Source organism: Pararge aegeria, chromosome 7 (assembly GCF_905163445.1).
Source record: "Pararge aegeria chromosome 7, ilParAegt1.1, whole genome shotgun sequence".
Classification (NCBI taxonomy): Eukaryota; Metazoa; Arthropoda; class Insecta; order Lepidoptera; family Nymphalidae; genus Pararge; species Pararge aegeria.
Genome location: NC_053186.1, coordinates 20014104 through 20033066, shown reverse-complemented (window position 1 = coordinate 20033066; position 18963 = coordinate 20014104). Strand labels below are relative to the sequence as shown.

At 43.1% G+C, this 18963-nt stretch overlaps 4 protein-coding genes across 5 annotated transcripts; 2 read left to right on the top strand and 2 right to left on the bottom strand.

Moving 5' to 3' along the window:
• Window positions 1-30: 30 nt before the first annotated feature.
• LOC120625189 (lysoplasmalogenase-like) lies at window positions 31-3613 on the top strand. The gene is made up of 3 exons (XM_039892171.1): window positions 31-299; window positions 1152-1324; window positions 1951-3613. The coding sequence occupies exons 1-3, from the start codon at window positions 279-281 to the stop codon at window positions 2387-2389; spliced, it is 633 nt and encodes a 210-aa protein (XP_039748105.1). The 5' UTR covers window positions 31-278; the 3' UTR covers window positions 2390-3613.
• Window positions 3614-4552: 939 nt separating this feature from the next.
• LOC120625187 (charged multivesicular body protein 2a) lies at window positions 4553-7805 on the bottom strand. The gene is made up of 6 exons (XM_039892170.1): window positions 7463-7805; window positions 6573-6762; window positions 6129-6341; window positions 5900-5997; window positions 5293-5390; window positions 4553-5219 (listed from the first exon to the last, which is right to left on the bottom strand). Exons 1-6 carry the CDS (start codon window positions 7480-7482, stop codon window positions 5089-5091), a joined length of 750 nt encoding a protein of 249 aa, XP_039748104.1. The 5' UTR covers window positions 7483-7805; the 3' UTR covers window positions 4553-5088.
• Window positions 7806-8056: 251 nt separating this feature from the next.
• Window positions 8057-10692, top strand: LOC120625353 (replication factor C subunit 2). Its single transcript, XM_039892392.1, has 4 exons — window positions 8057-8578; window positions 8892-9113; window positions 10046-10282; window positions 10391-10692. The coding sequence occupies exons 1-4, from the start codon at window positions 8213-8215 to the stop codon at window positions 10598-10600; spliced, it is 1035 nt and encodes a 344-aa protein (XP_039748326.1). The 5' UTR covers window positions 8057-8212; the 3' UTR covers window positions 10601-10692.
• A 2320-nt stretch (window positions 10693-13012) lies between these two features.
• LOC120625156 (glucosamine-6-phosphate isomerase) lies at window positions 13013-18643 on the bottom strand. Of its 2 annotated transcripts, XM_039892123.1 has the most exons (6): window positions 18337-18643; window positions 16331-16581; window positions 16074-16256; window positions 15288-15646; window positions 14264-14380; window positions 13013-13246 (listed from the first exon to the last, which is right to left on the bottom strand). In XM_039892123.1, the coding sequence occupies exons 2-5, from the start codon at window positions 16554-16556 to the stop codon at window positions 14312-14314; spliced, it is 837 nt and encodes a 278-aa protein (XP_039748057.1). In that variant the 5' UTR covers window positions 16557-16581; window positions 18337-18643; the 3' UTR covers window positions 13013-13246; window positions 14264-14311. The 2 variants fall into 2 exon arrangements, with proteins under 2 accessions (XP_039748057.1, XP_039748056.1); XM_039892122.1 differs by lacking the exon at window positions 14264-14380.
• Window positions 18644-18963: the final 320 nt, after the last annotated feature.

Sequence of the window (18963 nt, the reverse complement as noted above, 5' to 3'; positions counted from 1 at the left end):
TTTCCAAACGATTACCTATCCATGTTCCATTCCAGTAAACGTCAAAGTTAGAACTTCATAATATTTTTTTGTTGTTGTTTTCGTTAGGTACCTAGGTATATACTGATTAGATCTTGTTTTTAAAGGAATTAACGGATTTAAGAAGTGCATATTTTATATTAATCCATAATTATATTAGAGCCGTGTCCTGGTGGTTGTCTTCTATTCTTCCTTACGTTATGTTTAGTTGTTATTTGTAGTCCGTGCCCAATTGCAGTTCTCTGCGAAAAGAAACTACTATGATAACGGCCTCGGAACTGGTCAGTATTTCATTTATTTGAAAAAGCTTACATCTTTATTTAGCTAAGCAATTTCTAAATTATATTTCACATAGGCGGAAGTCATTAAGAAATAAACTATAGGTTAGTGTAGTAACAACAAAAGACAAAAGTAGTACGAGTAATTAAATTACGTCGTGCTGAACATGATTCACCGTGAAGGGTGACAACTGGGAATGACCGGATCGGAGGAAGTTGATTCCTAGTAAACCATTCAATAATGATTGCTTGATGATTTGGAGATCATTTCCTTATTTTGTCCACAGCTGTAATATATACTGCTGTTTCCTCTTTTACATCTCCAGCCGTGAACACATAATACTGGATGTGAGCAATTCTGAGGATGTGATGTTAAACTGGTCGGTCACAAGTGGAGGGGTCCGCATTCTATTTATAGAAGTGAAGTTTGCTAGTGCAATAATACAGCAAACTATATTAAAATCAATTGTACCCAGTGTAAAGGTAGCTATTATGGCCAAAGCATTGCGACATAATACAATAGGTACAATCAAGTATGAATAAAGATTTATTAAACTAGAAGTTGGATTGAAGTTTATTTGTATTTATTTGAACCTGATGTCTTCTTACTCAATAATTGTTTAACTTGCCAGCAAGTGGAAACTCGAGATCATCTAAGAGATATCCTATGTAGTTGATATCATCTCTATTATGATGACTTGTTAGAACTCATACCAAGGTGGTGGTGGTGGCCCTATTCTCTGAATGTAACTTGCACATCGTAAACAATCTTTGTCACCAGTACTGGTGAAGAAATATTGGACTAGATGACTGGTATTTTTAGACCTGACCTGACTCTGGCATGGTCTCTCTCAGTGGTCACACACCAAGGCGCTTGGCCACGGCGGGCGGCTACTGCCCTTCTACAAGGCGGTGTGCGTGTACTTCGTCGCGGGCGGCGGCGCGCCCTCGTTGTATGTCGCCGCGCTGAAGTGCGCGCCGGTGCTGTACCTGCTGCTGTGCGTGCTGCTCAGCGCGCCCGCACATCAGTGAGTACCCGCCGCGCTCGCAGTGCCCGTCATCCACAGGTGCCTATTGTGCCGGACAAATAAAGATCCCCACAGTTTAGCTACAATTCACGAGTAAATCTTTGGCAGATCAAATGGACAATGACTTGTTGGTGAATGTCGTAGGAATTGACATTAGTGTGTTATTTTATCGGTCATTTAGATACTTGATGACTCAGATAAATAGCTGCCTATCTTAATTTGATTGACAATCATAAATCGATATAAGGCTCAAAATTTAAGATATTAGAACGCGTGTTTTATTTTAAAATTACCGTACCTACTCGTACTTGTGCTTATGGTGACCCGATTGGGTTTAGTTTGCATCTCACTGCAACTACTAGTTGGGTAATACAGATGTTTTTTATTCAAAAAAGAGGTTTTATGCGACTTTTCCAACCTTCTATCCATTCCCTCTATGTTGTAAATACGAAAATATTCCTGTAGCTCATGCGCCTAATATCATCTCGATGGTAGTCGATAACAATCTTTTTTCCTTTCATATACAAGGGGAAACTACCCACTACTAATTATCATAGCATACAATCATATCGAAGTGGGTACTAAATATAAAGTAGACTCACCGCCACCTGCGACGCCCGTGGCAGGGCGCGCTACGCGCGGCGCGTGGGCGCGGGGCTGGCGCTGTCGGCGGCGGGCGACGCGCTGCTGGTGTGGCCGCAGCGGCTGGTGGGCGGCATGGCGGCGTTCGCGGGCGCGCACGCGTGCTACGCGGCGGCCTTCGGGCTGCGGCCGCGCGCGCCGCGCCTGGGCGCCGCGCTGCTGCTGGGCGCGCTGGGCTACGCGCGCGCGCTGGCGGCGCCGGGCGCGCTGGGCGCGCTGGTGCCCGCCTACGCGCTGCTGCTGGGCGCCATGGCGTGGCGCGGCGCGGCGCGGGGCGGGGCGGCGCGCGCGGGCGCGCTGCTGTTCGCGCTGTCCGACGCCGCGCTGGGCTACAGCCTGTTCCGCGCGCCGCTGCCGCCCGCGCTGGTCATGGCGCCCTACTACCTGGCCCAGCTGGCCATCGCGCTCAGCGCCTTGCGCTAGGGGCACTCGGTGGCCGCGGGCCCGGTCGCTGCGGAGGCTGATTTTACGAGGGACGTCGACATTTATTTGTAGCTTAAGTTGCGACCGAAATTATACATTCAGTAGATCAATTATTGCGGCTCAGTTTGAAATTTGGAATATTTGCGCACTCCTAGCCGGTGGAATGCACTACCGAGCGAAGCCTGCGGTCTTCCCGGGTTAGCACTGCACCGCGCCCGCGTCTTCCTTAATTTTTGTACGAATTATTATAGATACTGAGATTTTCATCTGATTCTGGAGCCCCGGGACTTGCAAAAGTCAATAACGACCCACTTCAAAACATTCCAGAATACAAATGAAACGTTCAGTTTTATTTAGTTAAGATCGTTCGCTTAAGATCCTAAATATAACACAGCATTATTTCAAGCAACTGTAACTGCTTGTTTCAACTTTTATGTTGACTCTGCATCTCTGTTATACCTGCCTTAATTTTAATGTGGTGCCAAAGGCATTTAATTATTATTAGAAAGAGAACTTACAACGGTAAAACATATCTAGATATGCTCAGCTGCCCTGAGCTATGATTATATTTCGTAGAAGTACTGTGCGTATTGTTTGTGATAGCATGCCCGCAGCCGCCGCGACGTGAGACAGCTCACTCGCAGAATGAGTTGGACGTGACCACTAGTAACGAACATCTAGTTTCGCTCCTAGAGTTAGAATTGCCTAGCTGCATCTCCAGCTGCATGAGTCGGTGAATACCACCGGCCCGGGATGCCACCCGGATGACATCCGGAAAACGGCAGTCTGTGGCTAAACTTTTGGTAGTATTTGGGGTTGACTTAGCTGTTAAGTCGTCGGAAAGTCAACCCGAGTGCTCTCCGAGGTATAACCATATCTCGGAGCGGCGGTCTAAACTCAGCCAATTGCCGATTTGAGCCAAAGAAAGCTACTGTTTTGCATTCACGCATTCAGAGGTAGAGTCCGATGTAGTCTGTTCGGGCAATCTGGAGTTAGTAATCCGCCGGCGGCCAGGCGCTGCGCACAGAGGGGCTTCGTACGGCTCGCAGTCTCACATTGGATAGGACGAGGTGTGATAGTAAAGTAGATCGTTTTTAAATTAGGTCGTATAGAAATTTTAGATACCCGTATTAATTACTATTTTTGTGTAATATTTTATTCGATGTTATATTCAAATATACTTTTTAGTATTAATTAAAAAAGTACCCGTTAAAATGTGGTTTTTTAATACATCAACCTATCAAATAATGTTTAATTTACTTGTTAAATTACACTAGGGATTCATGTCGGGTAGGACACTAATAATCAGTGTCCTACAGAGTTGAGTGGGTATTAATGAACTAAAGACCAATCGCGTAGCAGCGAAAGAAAACATTTTGAGGCAACTTGTATGCCTGAAAGTTCAACAAACTGTTCTCAAAGGTGAGCAAAGCCCGCATCGCTGAACTTGACCAGCGCACATGATCCAACCACTCTTATTCTGAAAGGGCAACTGCGCAATCGATAACAGAGCATGCCGCCGCCCGACACAGACACTGCGGCTTCTTTATACCTATGTTTGTTTTTATAAATTATTGGTTTCGTAATTTTTTTGAAAAAAATTAAAAATTTGTTGAAAAACCTTTGTTGTGTACGTAATTCATTTGAATTATTAGATAAACAAAACTGAGGCCCAGAGATCAGGGTAAGCACTGCTAATACGCATCTACGAGATGCACGGCACTGCTACGAGATGATATTGTGCGTTGGTGTTGATACTTTACTTCGGCCACAATAAATCAGCGAACACTTATTATGTAGATCAGTTATCGGTTTGATGATGGTAATTTATAGTGACGTAGTAACAAAAACCCTCGTGGAATTTGTTAGTATTGAAACATACAAATATGCTTGTTTTGATTTAATATTTTTACGGGGCGATTCCGTATGAAATTTTCTTATGCATGCTTTAACAGTATTTCGTAGTTTCGTTGCACGTTGTATGAGCCGCGTGGTGACGGCAGATCAGAATGCAGTTGTCAGGGAATATAACGGAGAACCAGTCCAGCTGGCCTCGAGGCCTCGTAGTGCAATAGTGAACTGTTAAGGTCGTCGATGGCGATGATGAGTATATATTGTATCGCAGCTTCGTCTCCTTCGCAGGAATTGATAAAATAAAGCAAGTACATGAATTAATATTTATTACATTAATATTAAATATATTATATGCGAATATTTACAATAGTATAGCAAAATCAATTCGCCGGCAACGTTCGGGCGTCGCGCCACTCACTATGTGCGGGGCGTAGATATATTATGTACATGCAACTCGTACAGTTTTGGAGGAAGCCAGGGCTTTGAACCGGTTTTAGGATAAGCTGAAATCTAGGTTAAATCGATAACCGTTTTCTTAGTAAGAAACCGCTCAACGACCCGCGAGCCTACAGGGGTCGCGGCACATCGAATCGGAGATATAAATCGCACGCCGGGCACCATCTATTGCAACTGTCATTCAAGTGCCGCGGGTCGTATTCTGCCGGTTCGCCGACATGCATTCTCGACATTTTATCATAAGAAACTAAAGTCAGTTTGAAAATAAAATTATGTACAGTGCCCGCGGTATGAACCAAGTCGTAGGACCATAAATGTGTGTGTCGGCCGACGTCGCAGTTCATAGCCCGGGCACTGTGGAACGAGAACAAGTCGTGCGGGCGAGGCGGCTACTCGCGGCGCAGGTTGTCGAGGCGCGCCTGCAGCACGGCGTCGGCGTCGCTGGCCGGCGCGCCGCCGGGCCCCGCGCCGCCGGCCGCCGCGCCGCCGGCCGCCAGCGCCGCCGCCGCGGGCGCCTTGCCTGCGACAGAGCTGCCGTTACCCTGCGGGTCCACACGCCCGGCAGAGGGGCGGGGCTGGGAGCGCGCACGCACCGGCGACGGAGAGCGAGCCCGAGGCCTGCGGCAAGCCGGACAGCTGGTCGTCGAGTTGCAGGCCCAGCTCGTCCAGGATCTGCGACACCACCGCGTCGCTGCGGAGAGACATTCGAATGCTTCAGAACTTCGACACTGATGGATTAGCGCAGACCCTCGCTGGCACAAGGAGCTTTGGAAAATATAAATAACTATTTGTTGTATGAATACTTAAATGTTGTCTTATACATACAAATACTCCATTCTGGGTGCATTTTTTAGAATAAGACAGATGTCTAAATGGACTCTTCGTATACAGATTAGGATACATTCCTTATAATTGAGTGTGAGGGCTTTTATCATACTTCGAATACCCACGCAGGCAAGCATTAAATCAGCCGAGAATGGGTATACTTTTAATGGTTTAAGTTTATATATTAACAGTTATGATTTACTTTTAATTGTAAAAATATAACATCACAACATCAATAGCTGCACACCTAAAGTGTAAATTGTCATTATCATATATTGTAATTTCCAACACATTCTTCAACTGAAGGAATAGAACTTACGGATTTTGTAAAACACAGATAGTAAGGAGAGTTCTATTGAAACAGTTTCCACACACCTCTCCTCCTCGTCGTCGTCGCCCTCCATGGCCTCGTCGATGGAGTCGTTCATCATCTCCTCCTTCATGTCCATGATCTCCGACTGCTTCTCGAACTCCTGCAACCGACCGGCATCACATACAGGCTCTGTGACTCGATAGCTCGCAACAGGAAATGCGAAGCTGTTGTTTTGTTGAGCTGGTATCAATAATCGGCAACTGTGCAACTGGGATCATCAGCTGTGAGTACCTGCAGGATCTTCTGTATCTGCGGCACGTTGAGCTGGCGGTTCATGGACGCCATGGCGCGCGTGACGCCGCGCATGGCCTGCGCCATGCTGCTCTGCGACTTGAGCGTCTGGATCTTGAGCGCCACGGCCTGGATGTTGGCCTTCATCAGCATGAACTTGCGCACGTAGCGCCGCGTCCGCACCAGGTCCTTCGCCATGATCTTCACCGCGTCCTGCAGCACAATGCGGTTGTGGCGGAGGCCCACGTATTGGTTAATGCGCCGACAACGCGCTACTTTGCACGCAGTTTCAAGCTACATGACAAGCTCAACTATTTCTGCCTGATGACAGTTCAATTTTGTAAAAGTTAAGTTTTGCAGTTATTATATTATAATCAAATTATAAAGTTCTAGTTTCAATATTAGTAATATAAGTCTTAAATAATTTCATGTGATAAAACAAACCATCTGGCCATCCTTGGCTAATTTCTTGATGTCAGCGATAACTTTCTTCTCCTGTTGCTCCATCTTCATGCGCTCCCGATCCAGGTCACGCATGGCCTTGTTGAGCGCGCGCTGGTTCTTGCGCAGCATCTCCTCTGGGGTCATCCGGTGCCCAAACAACCACTCCATTGTGGAATCAACTGTCACTGCGCTGGAAAATTATATATGTATATGCTGTAACCTACTTTCTAGCTCCTTCCTCTTCTATTCGGGATTATTTATGGCCAAGCTATTTTTAAATTCAACTAAATTTGATGTGAATAAACAAGAAATGTTACATTAGAGCAGGCATTTGGGATGCCTATTGCAAACTACAATTAAGCTACTTTAATATAAAATTATTTGAATTCTTCATTTTATCCTTAACTAAATAAAAATTTATTAAATTTTTTATTTAAACGTTGGTGCCACAAAAGGTTGCAACCAATGCAAGTGAGTTGTGACTCACAAGAGCACCAAGCAGAAAAAGGAGAAGTATTTTCAAAAACTACTATGGAACTATCCAATTTGAGTTTCTCAATGTGTCTATGCCTCAATTTTATTTGTTGTTTCATTTTATTCTAATGGGATAATGGGACTAAATAATTGGTTTAATATGCTCTACAAAAACTATTATTTCAGGTTGAAATCATATTAATACTGAAATGAAATGTGGCTTATATCATTACCTGCTGAGTATGTTTCTTTCTGAAGGTGAGTTTTTAAACTCGATTAAGTAGTTTTTGAGTTTATTCAATACAAACAAATATTCATATTTTTTTACTCAAATTCAAGATAAAATCTTTCTGCATCATAATATTTCTGCCCTAGAACTCCCATATACACATTAGAATTGTGGTTCCCACAATTACCTTGGGATAATCAGAAGCATACGATGAACACTTGTTTGGGAGTGATGATTCACCAATATATCAAGAACTGGATACACAAATGCTTGCCTATTTTTTAGACGAATGTGATAAGGGCAATCAATATTATACTTCTACACTTATGAGCTTTACGCGTAAAACAAGATATTTGGCATTGTTTGTAGTAATTTTCATTAGAAAACGTTATATTATAATGTTTTTTTACTAATATTAACTTTTTTACACTTCACGTCAACAAACAACTGTCATCAAAAGCACAGAATATGTCAATGTCAAAATTTTCATCTGTCACACGTTTATTATTCGTTGTTATTAGTTCACACGTCTATTTTTTTTATACTTAAAACTGACATTTAGATTTTGACATGGCTTGACAGGTTAATAAGTATGGCTTTTTGAAGTCTTCTCAAACATAAATCAAAAGAAGAAGAATAAGAAATCTTCACAAAATTAGTGCGTTTCGATGCTACGAATTACATAAAAATTACAAACTATTAATTTAATATTAAATTAATATTTACAATAAATCTAAGTTCTAACCATAAATTATAATTTGTCAATAATTGTCGGTGTCATACAATGTCAAATTTTGGAGTTTGACATTTTATGATTTTAAAAACCCCCTTTTTTTGAATTTTGAAATAATTTGTTTGCTGTTTGAAGGAAGATTATTGGAAAAGGATTAATAAGTAAGAATAAACTGACGCAACACCTCAAAGTAGTGTTTTGAAAATGAGTGACGATGAAGTCACAATCATGGAAGTGGATGAACCGAATCCAAAACCGAGCAAACCGGCTGCCTTGCCGAGCAAGACTTCCACTCTGCCATGGATAGAGAAGTACCGGCCGCAAAGCTTCAGCGACATCGTGGGCAACGAGGACACGGTGTCGCGGCTGGCGGTGTTCGCGCGCGCGGGCAACGCGCCAAACATCATCATCGCGGGCCCACCCGGCGTGGGCAAGACCACCACCATCCTGTGCCTGGCGCGCGCGCTGTTGGGCGCGGCGCTGCGCGACGCCGTGCTGGAGCTGAACGCGTCCAACGACCGCGGCATCGACGTGGTGCGCAACAAGATCAAGATGTTCGCGCAGCAGAAGGTGCCGCTCGCATTGCTGTTATCGCTCACCTTCAATGCACAACACGTCACCGAAATAGAATAGATTATCATAACTGTACTAAATATACACTCCTCACACTGTAGAAAATGTATAAATTCCAGTTGTCAGTAACCTTGCTATAAAGAAAGTTTGATTTATTTGTTTCAGTAGTGTCCATTCAAATATTTTTTGTACAAATTGAAAAGTACTATCTTTAGATCTCTAGATAGAACAAACAAAAGTAGATTTTAATGAATAGAACATTAATCCAAAGATTTTTATTAAGACTCTTAAGTATCTTTATCCTTTTCAGGTCACATTACCCCCAGGAAGACACAAAATAGTAATCCTGGATGAGGCAGATAGCATGACAGATGGTGCCCAGCAAGCCTTGCGCCGCACCATGGAGCTATACTCAAGCACCACTAGGTTTGCATTAGCCGCCAACAACAGTGAGAAGATCATTGAACCCATACAGTCTCGCTGTGCTGTGCTGCGGTACACCAAGCTCAGTGATGCACAGATATTGGCCAAGGTGAGCACTGAAGTGACTTGTAAATCTTTCATTTTTATGTTAGTTTGTCCAAGGTCTGCCTATTGTTGTAGGTTAAATTCAAGTTTAAACTTCTGTTTACCACTTTCCAGCTGTGTCTGTCAAATACAATGAACATTTTGCCACACATTATTTAATAGGATTCGACCTGTTTAAGATGGTAAGGTTCACTTTCATTGATGGGTTGTAAGTTCAAATGTGTGTGTCTTTATTAGTGACTTATTTGAGACTGCTGACTGCTCACCTTACTACAATGCATAATTAACAAAGATGAAAGATATAAGTTATAATAGACAGTTCTCTTTTTAAAAAACAACACCAATATAAATAAAAGACACTTTAAAAATAGTTGTTGCCTCATAGGTGTAGTAGTAGTTTTTCAGGCTACATTGGTTTTTTTTTAAATATTTTCTGTCAGTCCACAATGTGTCATAGAACATTCGTAGCTTTAGGTTTAAGTTGGCGAACAAATTTATCACCATCCCCTTACAATTATGTAAATATGTATGTATAAACGCTTCATAAGTGCCTGTGATAGGCCTACATGAATAAAGAAATTTTGAATTTTTTTGAAAGCTATTGGTTTCAATAAATATTACAGGAAGCAGTTGGATTAAGCTTGTAATCTCACACTCCTCGATGAGGGGGATAATAATACAATAACACCAATAGACTGAGTATGGTTGTGTTGGTTCGGTTCTCAGTGAACATATGTAAAAAGCTCTCCTTACAAATTGCCCTCACAGACATGTGACCAGAACATAGTTAGAGAATTCTATAATCCAAACTGAGGTGGATATCTGAGTTGAATATTGCCTTCAGTTGAATGCACTGAACGACCAATTCTCGTAGGTGCCGGAATTGGGTGGACTAGGACCTAGGATAAGTACAACGAACAATTGGTAATGTTTCAGGTGATAGAAGTATGTGAAAAGGAGAACCTCACATACACAGAAGATGGAGTGAATGCTGTTGTTTTCACAGCTCAGGGAGACTTGCGCTCCGCCTTGAACAATCTGCAGTCAACCGCACAGGGCTTCGGACACATCAGTCCCGACAATGTTTTCAAGGTGTGCGATGAGCCTCACCCCATGTTGGTGAGAACCATGCTGGAGGCCTGCAGCCGGCAGGACATGCACGCAGCGTACAAGGTTCGTATCGCACTTTATCACACCCGCTTCTGAAGTTTAGATCGTCTCTGCAATTAAATCAAAGAACTAACTGTACTCCCACTAAAAGCAACGACTGGACATTGCCAGGTGATGGCCAAGCTGGTGAAGCTGGGCTACGCGGCGGAGGACATCGTGGGCAACATCTTCCGCGTGTGCAAGTCGCTGGAGCTGGCGGAGGAGCCGAAGCTGCGCCTCGTGCGCGAGGTGGGCGCCGCGCACGTGCGCGTGGCCGACGGCCTGCGCTCGCCGCTGCAGCTGGCCGCGCTGCTGGCCCGCCTGTGCCGCGCCGCCGGCTAGCTGTGACGTCACTGCGGGTGCATTGCGACATGCTGCTCAATGTTGAATGCTGTGATTATTTCAATTATGTGCTATTATATTTTTTATAGAACTGCAAATTATTTTTATTGCAACACGAAGTGCAAGTTAACACGATCTTCACTAATCCTACTTAATAATATATCTATGGGTAGACGGATGGATGTTTGTTACTCTTTCACGAATAAACTTCTTAATGGAAGTTGATAAAACAAAGCTAAATTATGTCACAATTATAACACATAAGCTATAATGTACTACAATTATAACACAAAGCTCAATTATGTCACAATTATAACACATAAGCTATAATTTCTAAACATATTGTGCTATAATTGGCCATAAAATAACATTAAGTTTCAAGTCGAAAAATTTATGAAACTAAATAAATAGGATAAACTTCCAAATACGCTTTCAAAGTTTAATTGTCAATTTAGGCTGATTTGCACTATATAAAAGTTTCGTGGGCTACTCTCTAAAATTTAGTGGCAGCCGCCTATGCACCCGCCACTCGTTCCTCATAATTATTTCCGACGAAGTCAAATCTACTATTGCTCTGCTTTAGACATTTTAAATTGCGGAAAATGGTGCTCATTTATCATAATTATAAAGAATGTACAAAATAATTGTTCCTTTAAAATAATGTGGACCATTATAACCGAATTAAACAATTTCTTGATTCTAGAAAAAGAAGTTAAATGAATGATGGTCCATCTAAGTAGCGTAAATTAATCGGGACATGAATAAAACACAAGTGTGGTATTACAAGCTGCCACACACGTGAGTGACGTAAATGGACTGAATATTTAAATAATTGTTACTTTTTGTCGACCTCCCTAGCGAAGCGGAGAGCGCTGTGGTTTTTAGTTTGAGGTCCCGGATTCGATCGGGGACATTTGGGAATTTATTATTTCTGAACTTTCTCTGGTCTGGTTATGGTGGGAAGCTTCGGCCGTGTGGGCTGTGGCTAGTTACAATCCTACCGACAAAGAGGTGCCGCTAAGCGATTTAGCGTTCCGCCATGATGTAGAAACCGAATAGGGTTATGGGTTAAATATAACTGCCATACTCCCTAACAGGTTAGCCCGCATACTGCATCATCACTTACAACCAGGTGAGATTGCAGTCAAGGGTTAACTTGTAGTGGAGTGAAAAAAAATACTATGTTCTTTCAAAATATTGGTTTTCCATTATCATATCAACCCATTTCCGGCCCACTACTACGGGTGTCCTGCCACGATGAGAAGAGGTTAAGCAGCAGTCCACTTTAGACGTATTGGTGGACTTCACACACATTCGACAACATTATGGAACTTTCAGGTATGCAGGTTTCCTCACGAACTGAACTGCTGGGATTCGAACTCGACCCCCCAAAAGTGAAGTCCAAGTCTTACCCACGGGGCTATCTCCGCTTCGAAATGGCTAAAATATTGGTCTTTAGTACATCTAGAAATATTATGCAAAGCCTATTTATATACCTGTCTCTTATTAATAACCCAATGTCGCATTTTATGTCGAAAATTACCTTTATTTACCTTTGAAGGCGCCAAATTTTATAATAAAAAATGTAAACTCATTCAATGTATTCAAAACTAAATTAGCTTCTTATATATTAAGTGATACCAATAAATTTAAAGACGAATACATTGAATGATTAGATAATACTAAAATTGAATTTAGTTAAGTCTAATGGCGAAGTGTATTAATTTATTATAGAAAACTAATTTTCCTATGTAAGTGACTTAGGTCTTTTTAAGGGAATAAATGTCTTTAAACCTAAACCTAAAATAGTAATTAAAAGTGACCAAAGGTCGTAGTCGTAGCCATAGAATAATAATCGTTACGAAAAACCCATTTGTTCATCAAGACATCCTTACTTACGTTGCGTAGATAGATACACCGTATGATTTGGTCATCGTTTATAGATAATGAACATTTTAAATACCGCAGGATTGCGCCGTGCGGGAGAGGTGTTTACTTCTATCAGTAAGGTGCCCGCGCAGCTCACATGCTCCAAATATTTCGTTGCGACCCTTTCGTTGAATCGGGTGAAACCGCGATAACAGCTAGTTTTAAAACCTAAAGATAAATTATTAACATCGTATGCAATGGCAGTAGAAAGTAATTAAACTTTATTACTAAAGCATATGTTTTTAAATACAAGTGTCACGATTAAAACAACGAATGTGTGGTATCGACATACTTCGTTACTGTGGCGTTGATGTACCATTCTGATTTTTTTTTTTACTAATTTGGATGGAGGTGAAGACGTTTATTCGATTCTAAACCTTTCCTATATCTGTGGCAGCGTCAGTGTAATTTAATAAAAAAAAATTACAAATCTTTGATTTGCGTGGATGGGTTTTTTTAAGAAACAAGATGAAAAATTTCTTTGTCAATTTTTTTTAATAAAATATAATTTTTCATTGGGTAAGTGGAATATTCTATAAAAGTAAAAATAACCTTACAATATAAGTAATCACATGACATTAAGTGTTATATTTGAATGCGAGTGCTTCCACGCACGGTGCGAGCGCAGCAATCTCATTAGTGCGCCGCGCGGTGGTCGGGCGGAAGGTCCGTTTGCCGGGTCCCTGCGATCATTTTGTTATGCTCACCCATCAGGCTCTGCAACAGTTTATAAACTCTATGTTTCATGGAAATGTTAAGTTCCAGACGGTCGCTATGCACAAAGATATCCGCAAATGAACAGCGCGCCGATAACACGGTGCTTTTTGATTGACGCAAATACGCTAGCGGTCCGGTCTCGAAAGAAATTTGTTTTACAAAAGAACCCGTCTTTGTAATGCAACTAAAAAGCAAGAAATAAATATTTTCTACAACATATTTAAGTCGGTGCTAAGTAAAATCGACAAAGTTACCATGTATAGATCATACTATACATGGTAACTTTGTACATTTACACTTAGTATTCATTTTATATAGAAGCAAGGAGAGTACCAGTAGTTTTCTACATTTTACCTACTTCGAATGGGTCATATACCTACCGTCTCAAACAAAAATATTTTTTTAAATAGCTTTGTAAATTTTCCAAAAAATATGAGTTCAGTAGGTATGTTCTCGAAAGCGGTAATTGTTGAGTCTATTGGGCCGGCTACACCGTGACGAGCGCGGCGACTGCGGCTCGCGGGGGTTCGATTCTCAGGTCGGGTTTTAGTGCCAGCTAAGAGTAGGGAAATCTCCGAGCATCACTAACAAGGGAAAAAAATCAGGCTTACAAGCAGGGTCGGTGTAGCGGGGGGCGGGAGTAGCAGCGGGCTACCGCTGCGAGTTCGTAGGAGTGACGAACAGTGATATTCTAGTTGTATGTTTGTGAGTATTCGCATGGAGTCATCCGGGGGACAGGACTGGCTACCCTCATCATAAACGAGCCAGTACCACATCTCTCGATCAGGTCCCCCGGTTTGAGTTTACAATTAGACGAGCGACCCGGCGGCCGTGGCGTGTGTTATTTGTAATGAATTATCAGACGATCACGATTGACAACACCATAGAAAGGGAGATGAACGCAGGTAACCCTGAGCGGTGCCCACCGCGCGGGACAGGATGGTCCCGTCGGGCTTTCGCACAAGCCACGCGGGTGCTCGCGTGTCTGTTGGGCTTAATAGTAGGTAGGAGCAGCACCGAGGCGCGGGTTCCCGGCGTGGCCGCGGGGCGCGGCGGCGTCCCGCCTCAGTGCAGCACGCGCTGCTCCAGCACGGGCACGCCCGCGATCATCTTCTGGTGCTCGTCGCTCAGCGCCTGCCACACAACACGCGCTCAGCTGCCGCTCAGTGCACCCCCGCCACCGCACCACCCGCACCGCCCCCGCCCGCACACCATGTTAGTACGCCCTACTTACTGACATGCCTCTTTTATAGGAATATAGGTAAGCTTGCTTGTTGTATTAGAGGTACTAATGATCGATAATGTTCGTTAAGGAGATCGACAGGGTTCAAGGGTTCTCGTCAAATGGGTTTGAATATTTCAGTACGCAACCTGGCTGCAATAATTAAATAAGAAGTCAGAATCTCGTATACTTTCGTTTACCGTCTTTCTATATTTTTTTCCGAGATATAACTAACAAAATGTTATTGATTGCCTTAGATAAAACTAAACTGAGAAGTAGGTACGCAATTGACTGCTGTTTTGTAATAACCAGGACTTGGTCAACACAAAACTCAACACAAGAGAGCTCAAATTAAAATTAACTGAAAGGTTTGCTTTTTAGGTAAGTTTTTCCTTTCGTACGTAGGCTTTTAAATAAATATAGACTTTAGAGAAATAGTAGAGCCCATTGATGCCTACGTTACTTTGTAATTCACCGGTTCAAGTTTGATAACTTTTATTTCTGAAAGTATGAGATTTTGTTCTATTAATTTGTTAGTATTGATTAAAAATTGTTAGTATTGATTCCAGCTTCTTTCCAGTTTATTACTTATTTCTACAACGGTTGCTATTTTGCAAGAAAAAAAAGGCGGACTAGTAACTAACCAAAATATTCAGACCGATGATTTCAACGGTTCACATTTTGAATAAAGAATGAATGACCAAAATCGGTTCCAATGTCAAGGAGATGCACTAGTGTTGCAGGGAAATAGTATTAACTAGCAGTCATTAGCAGTGCTGAAGCGAGCCAGCCGAGGCCGCCGCCCGAGCCGAGCCCCACCTTGAAGTACTTGACGGTCTTGACGCGCAGCTCCTGCGTGGCGTCCTCGTCGCACACGAACAACGCCTGCGCGTGCTGCTGGAAGGCCGACACGGTCCACATGTGGTTGACGCCCTCCTCCACCGCCTTGGCTAGCGCCAGCGCCTTGTGCGCGCCCGTGATGAGGATCATGACCTCGCGCGCGTCCATCACCGTGCCCACGCCCACGGTGAGCGCCTGGCGCGGCACCTTGCGCACGTCGTTGCCGAAGAAGCGCTTGTTGGCCTCCAGCGTGTCGTAGGCCAGCGTCTTGACGCGCGTGCGCGACACCAGCGACGAGCCCGGCTCGTTGAACGCGATGTGCCCGTCCGGCCCGATGCCTGCGAGCGGCAATAGCACTACGTTACCTGGCAGGCCTCACAGCCACGCGCCTGCGCCTTACTATAGCAGCACTTTGGAATTCTCCGCGATAAACAGGATAATCTTTATACTCCACACCAAACACGTTTTCGGCAATGTACTCTCTACGCATAATATATGTAAGTTGATAATATCAATTTTTAAACATTTTTCACTTAACAATGGTTCATTGTGAAGTTAACATTTACTGAGGATGCTCCGGTGTGTAAAACATGCGTAGATATGTTTGGTGTGGATTATGAAGATTTAAGAAATTATAAATAACACCGTACAGATGGTTCTGCTTTTCGCGGAGTAGGTAAGTATAGCAAATTAAGCTTAGTTTTCATTGAATCTAATATTTATATACACTTAGTATTCGTTACCCCGCCTCCATTTCACACACACCTCCGACGAAGAGATGCACGCCGCCGGCCTCCTTGATGAGGTCCTCGAAGCGCTGGCACTCTGCGGCGAGGTTTTCCGCGTTGCCGTCCAGCACGTGCGCCTGCGCCGGGTCGATGTCCATGTGCTTGAAGAATTCGTTCCACATGTAGTAGTGGTACGACTCCGGGTGGTCGCGCGGCAGGCCTGCGCAGAGCAACCGTTAGCAGTTCTCGAATTCCAGCGCTAGTGGTCCTTACGTGTAAGAGTTTCATACTGACCGACGTACTCGTCCATGTTGAAAGTGGTGACGTGGCGGAAGGACAGGCGGCCCTCCCGGTGGAACTCGATGAGCTTGCGGTACATGCCCAGCGGCGTGCCGCCCGTGGGCAGCCCCAGCACGAAGCGGCGGCCCGGGCCCGGCGCGAACTCGGTGATGCGCTGCAGCACGAAGCGCGCCGCCCAGTCCGCCACCACGCCCGCGTCCTCCAGGATGATGAGCCGCATGTCTGCGCTGTCGGGGCTGTCGGGACTGATGCACACCCTAATTAACTACTTTTCAATAGGGTTTCCTCGGATTTGAAAATATGTATGACAGGAAAAAGGGTTCTAAGGGACAAGGAGGGAGATAAAGAACTTGCGTGATGAGGCCCATATAACCGTGACAATTATTGGAACCGCAGGGTCCTTCAAAAAACAGTCGACCCAATAAGAAGTTAAGATTGAAAATCAACAGAACATAACATAAAAGATGAATTGAGAATCACAATAACATTTTTGATATAACATCTTCGCTTGGGTCTATATCTGTCACCGGAGAAAAATAGAGCTTAGCTTTTATCCACGTTTAGAGTCGACGCGCCGACGGCTTTGGAAAAGTAAAGGCCATATTGTTACCTCAAAAAGATCTCAACTCAAGATCCATTGAGTTATCGACTTCCCACGAGAACAGTGTGGTTGTCGCTCCCAACCAAACCGTTCTAGTGGCAGTAGTGGGATAGGACGTGGGCCGGTGATGGGTGATGACTAGGTAAGGGTTACCGCAAATGTACCTACTTCCGATAGCAAGAGTGAGACACTAGAAAGGTCTATCGAAAAAGTATTTCTTTTCCAACTCTACAATCAAATGCAACAAACAAACATTAAAACCAGATAAGATGTCGTTGCCCCACATCTAGGTAGGTACCTACTACAAATAACAAGTCCCCAACTAATCACCGCTGTCGTACGGGTTCAATACACCCATTTACGTCAATATTATAAAAATATTGTGGGTTCGACCGACCAATCTTAATATTTTATTATTGAATTTATTTTTTAATACATTTGCTCAATAAGTAAACTTTTCCATTAGCGTGCGGAAATTTTTTTCTTCCTACCCTAGTGCTTTATTGTTTTCCTCCTCCTCTCCCTTCTCCTTTAAGCAGCCGGGCGAGAAATCACTTTTCTCGTAATAGGTATATGCGACATTTTATTTCCAATCTTGTTGCCATTTTATTTTGTCGGCGGTGCCAGAGCCTGGACTGGTGGAAGGTTGTGTGATTTCTCACTGGGAGAGCGCAAATCGATCAGTTGCTCTCGGTTAAGCAACGGCCAGCTGTGGGTGGTGTAAATCTCAGTACCTACCAAATTTTATTTAGGAAATGAGTGGTGTCCACCCCCTTGCCAAGCTGATGATGAAGATGAAATATTTTAAAGACGCTAAAATTCTTAAATTTTTTGTGATTTCGGTAGAGGTTTGATGATCAGGGGCCAAGAATTTTTATTCAAGTCGGACGTTAGGATATAACTTATTCCAACATCATAAATGGAGCCTGAGAGGCCCTGGGCCACTGCAAATTAAATTGATAGTGATTAAATTCGTAGGTATAGACTAAATAACATAGCAACTGGTCAATCACAAACTCACTATTCTGGTTTTATTTTGCCTTTAGGTAGGTACGTGTTATTTATTTTTATCTTGCTTTTATACCTAAGGTTAGGTTTATAGAAGCTCATCATCATCATTGTCAACCCATTTCCGGCCGACTACAGCGCACGGGGCTCCTCGCAGAATGACTAGGCTTTTATAAAACTTATTGTTACTTTATTTATTTTTGGCTACAGTATCACTTTTGTGAACCGAAATGAGAATTAACCTACTTTTAAATAAAAGATATATACCTACCTATATATTATAAAAGTACTTTCATAACAATAAAAATTACACAGACGAATAAAGTGAACAGCGAATAATAATTAAAACAATATTTCGAGATGTCAATAACCTTTTTTAGAGGTCACTAACCTTTAAATTCCGCAGCGCTTCGATGCCGCAACCCTGGCCCCAGACGTGCACTAGTCGATATTAAATATCTCTTCGTTGTTACCTCCGCTGGATATTGACACTAGATTTGTAGCGATTAACTTTAACAAACCACTGCCGTCGGTAACGCAATTGTTATTGTGCTATAGCGTGGCGCAATTCTTTGTAACATATGAATGTTAGCTGACAGTGCTGACACTTGACAGTACCGCGTGACCTTGTAGAACTTGTCACCAATCGGGGGAACAGTAAACCCATGTTTGTTTGCGTATTGGTCACGAGTCCAAACATACGCTCGATTGGCTGCCGAGTAAACATACGAAAGCGTACGAAATGAATCGCGCTGAGTTGACGCAGATTGACACTTGACATCAAATGTTCTTTATCTGTGCATTGTGCAATTGACACGAATTCCGAAGCGCATGAAGTCAAGAAGTCGTTATGTTGCAATATTATTTCAAAACCTACCTACCTACTATATTATTATAGGAACCGTTTTTCCTGTATGTCTCACACTGCTAGGAATTATTAAGGTTTTAGCGACAGCCGCCATCCATGCCGACAAGTAGAATAAAATATCTAATCTATGAATCGAGCTGCTGTCAGAAT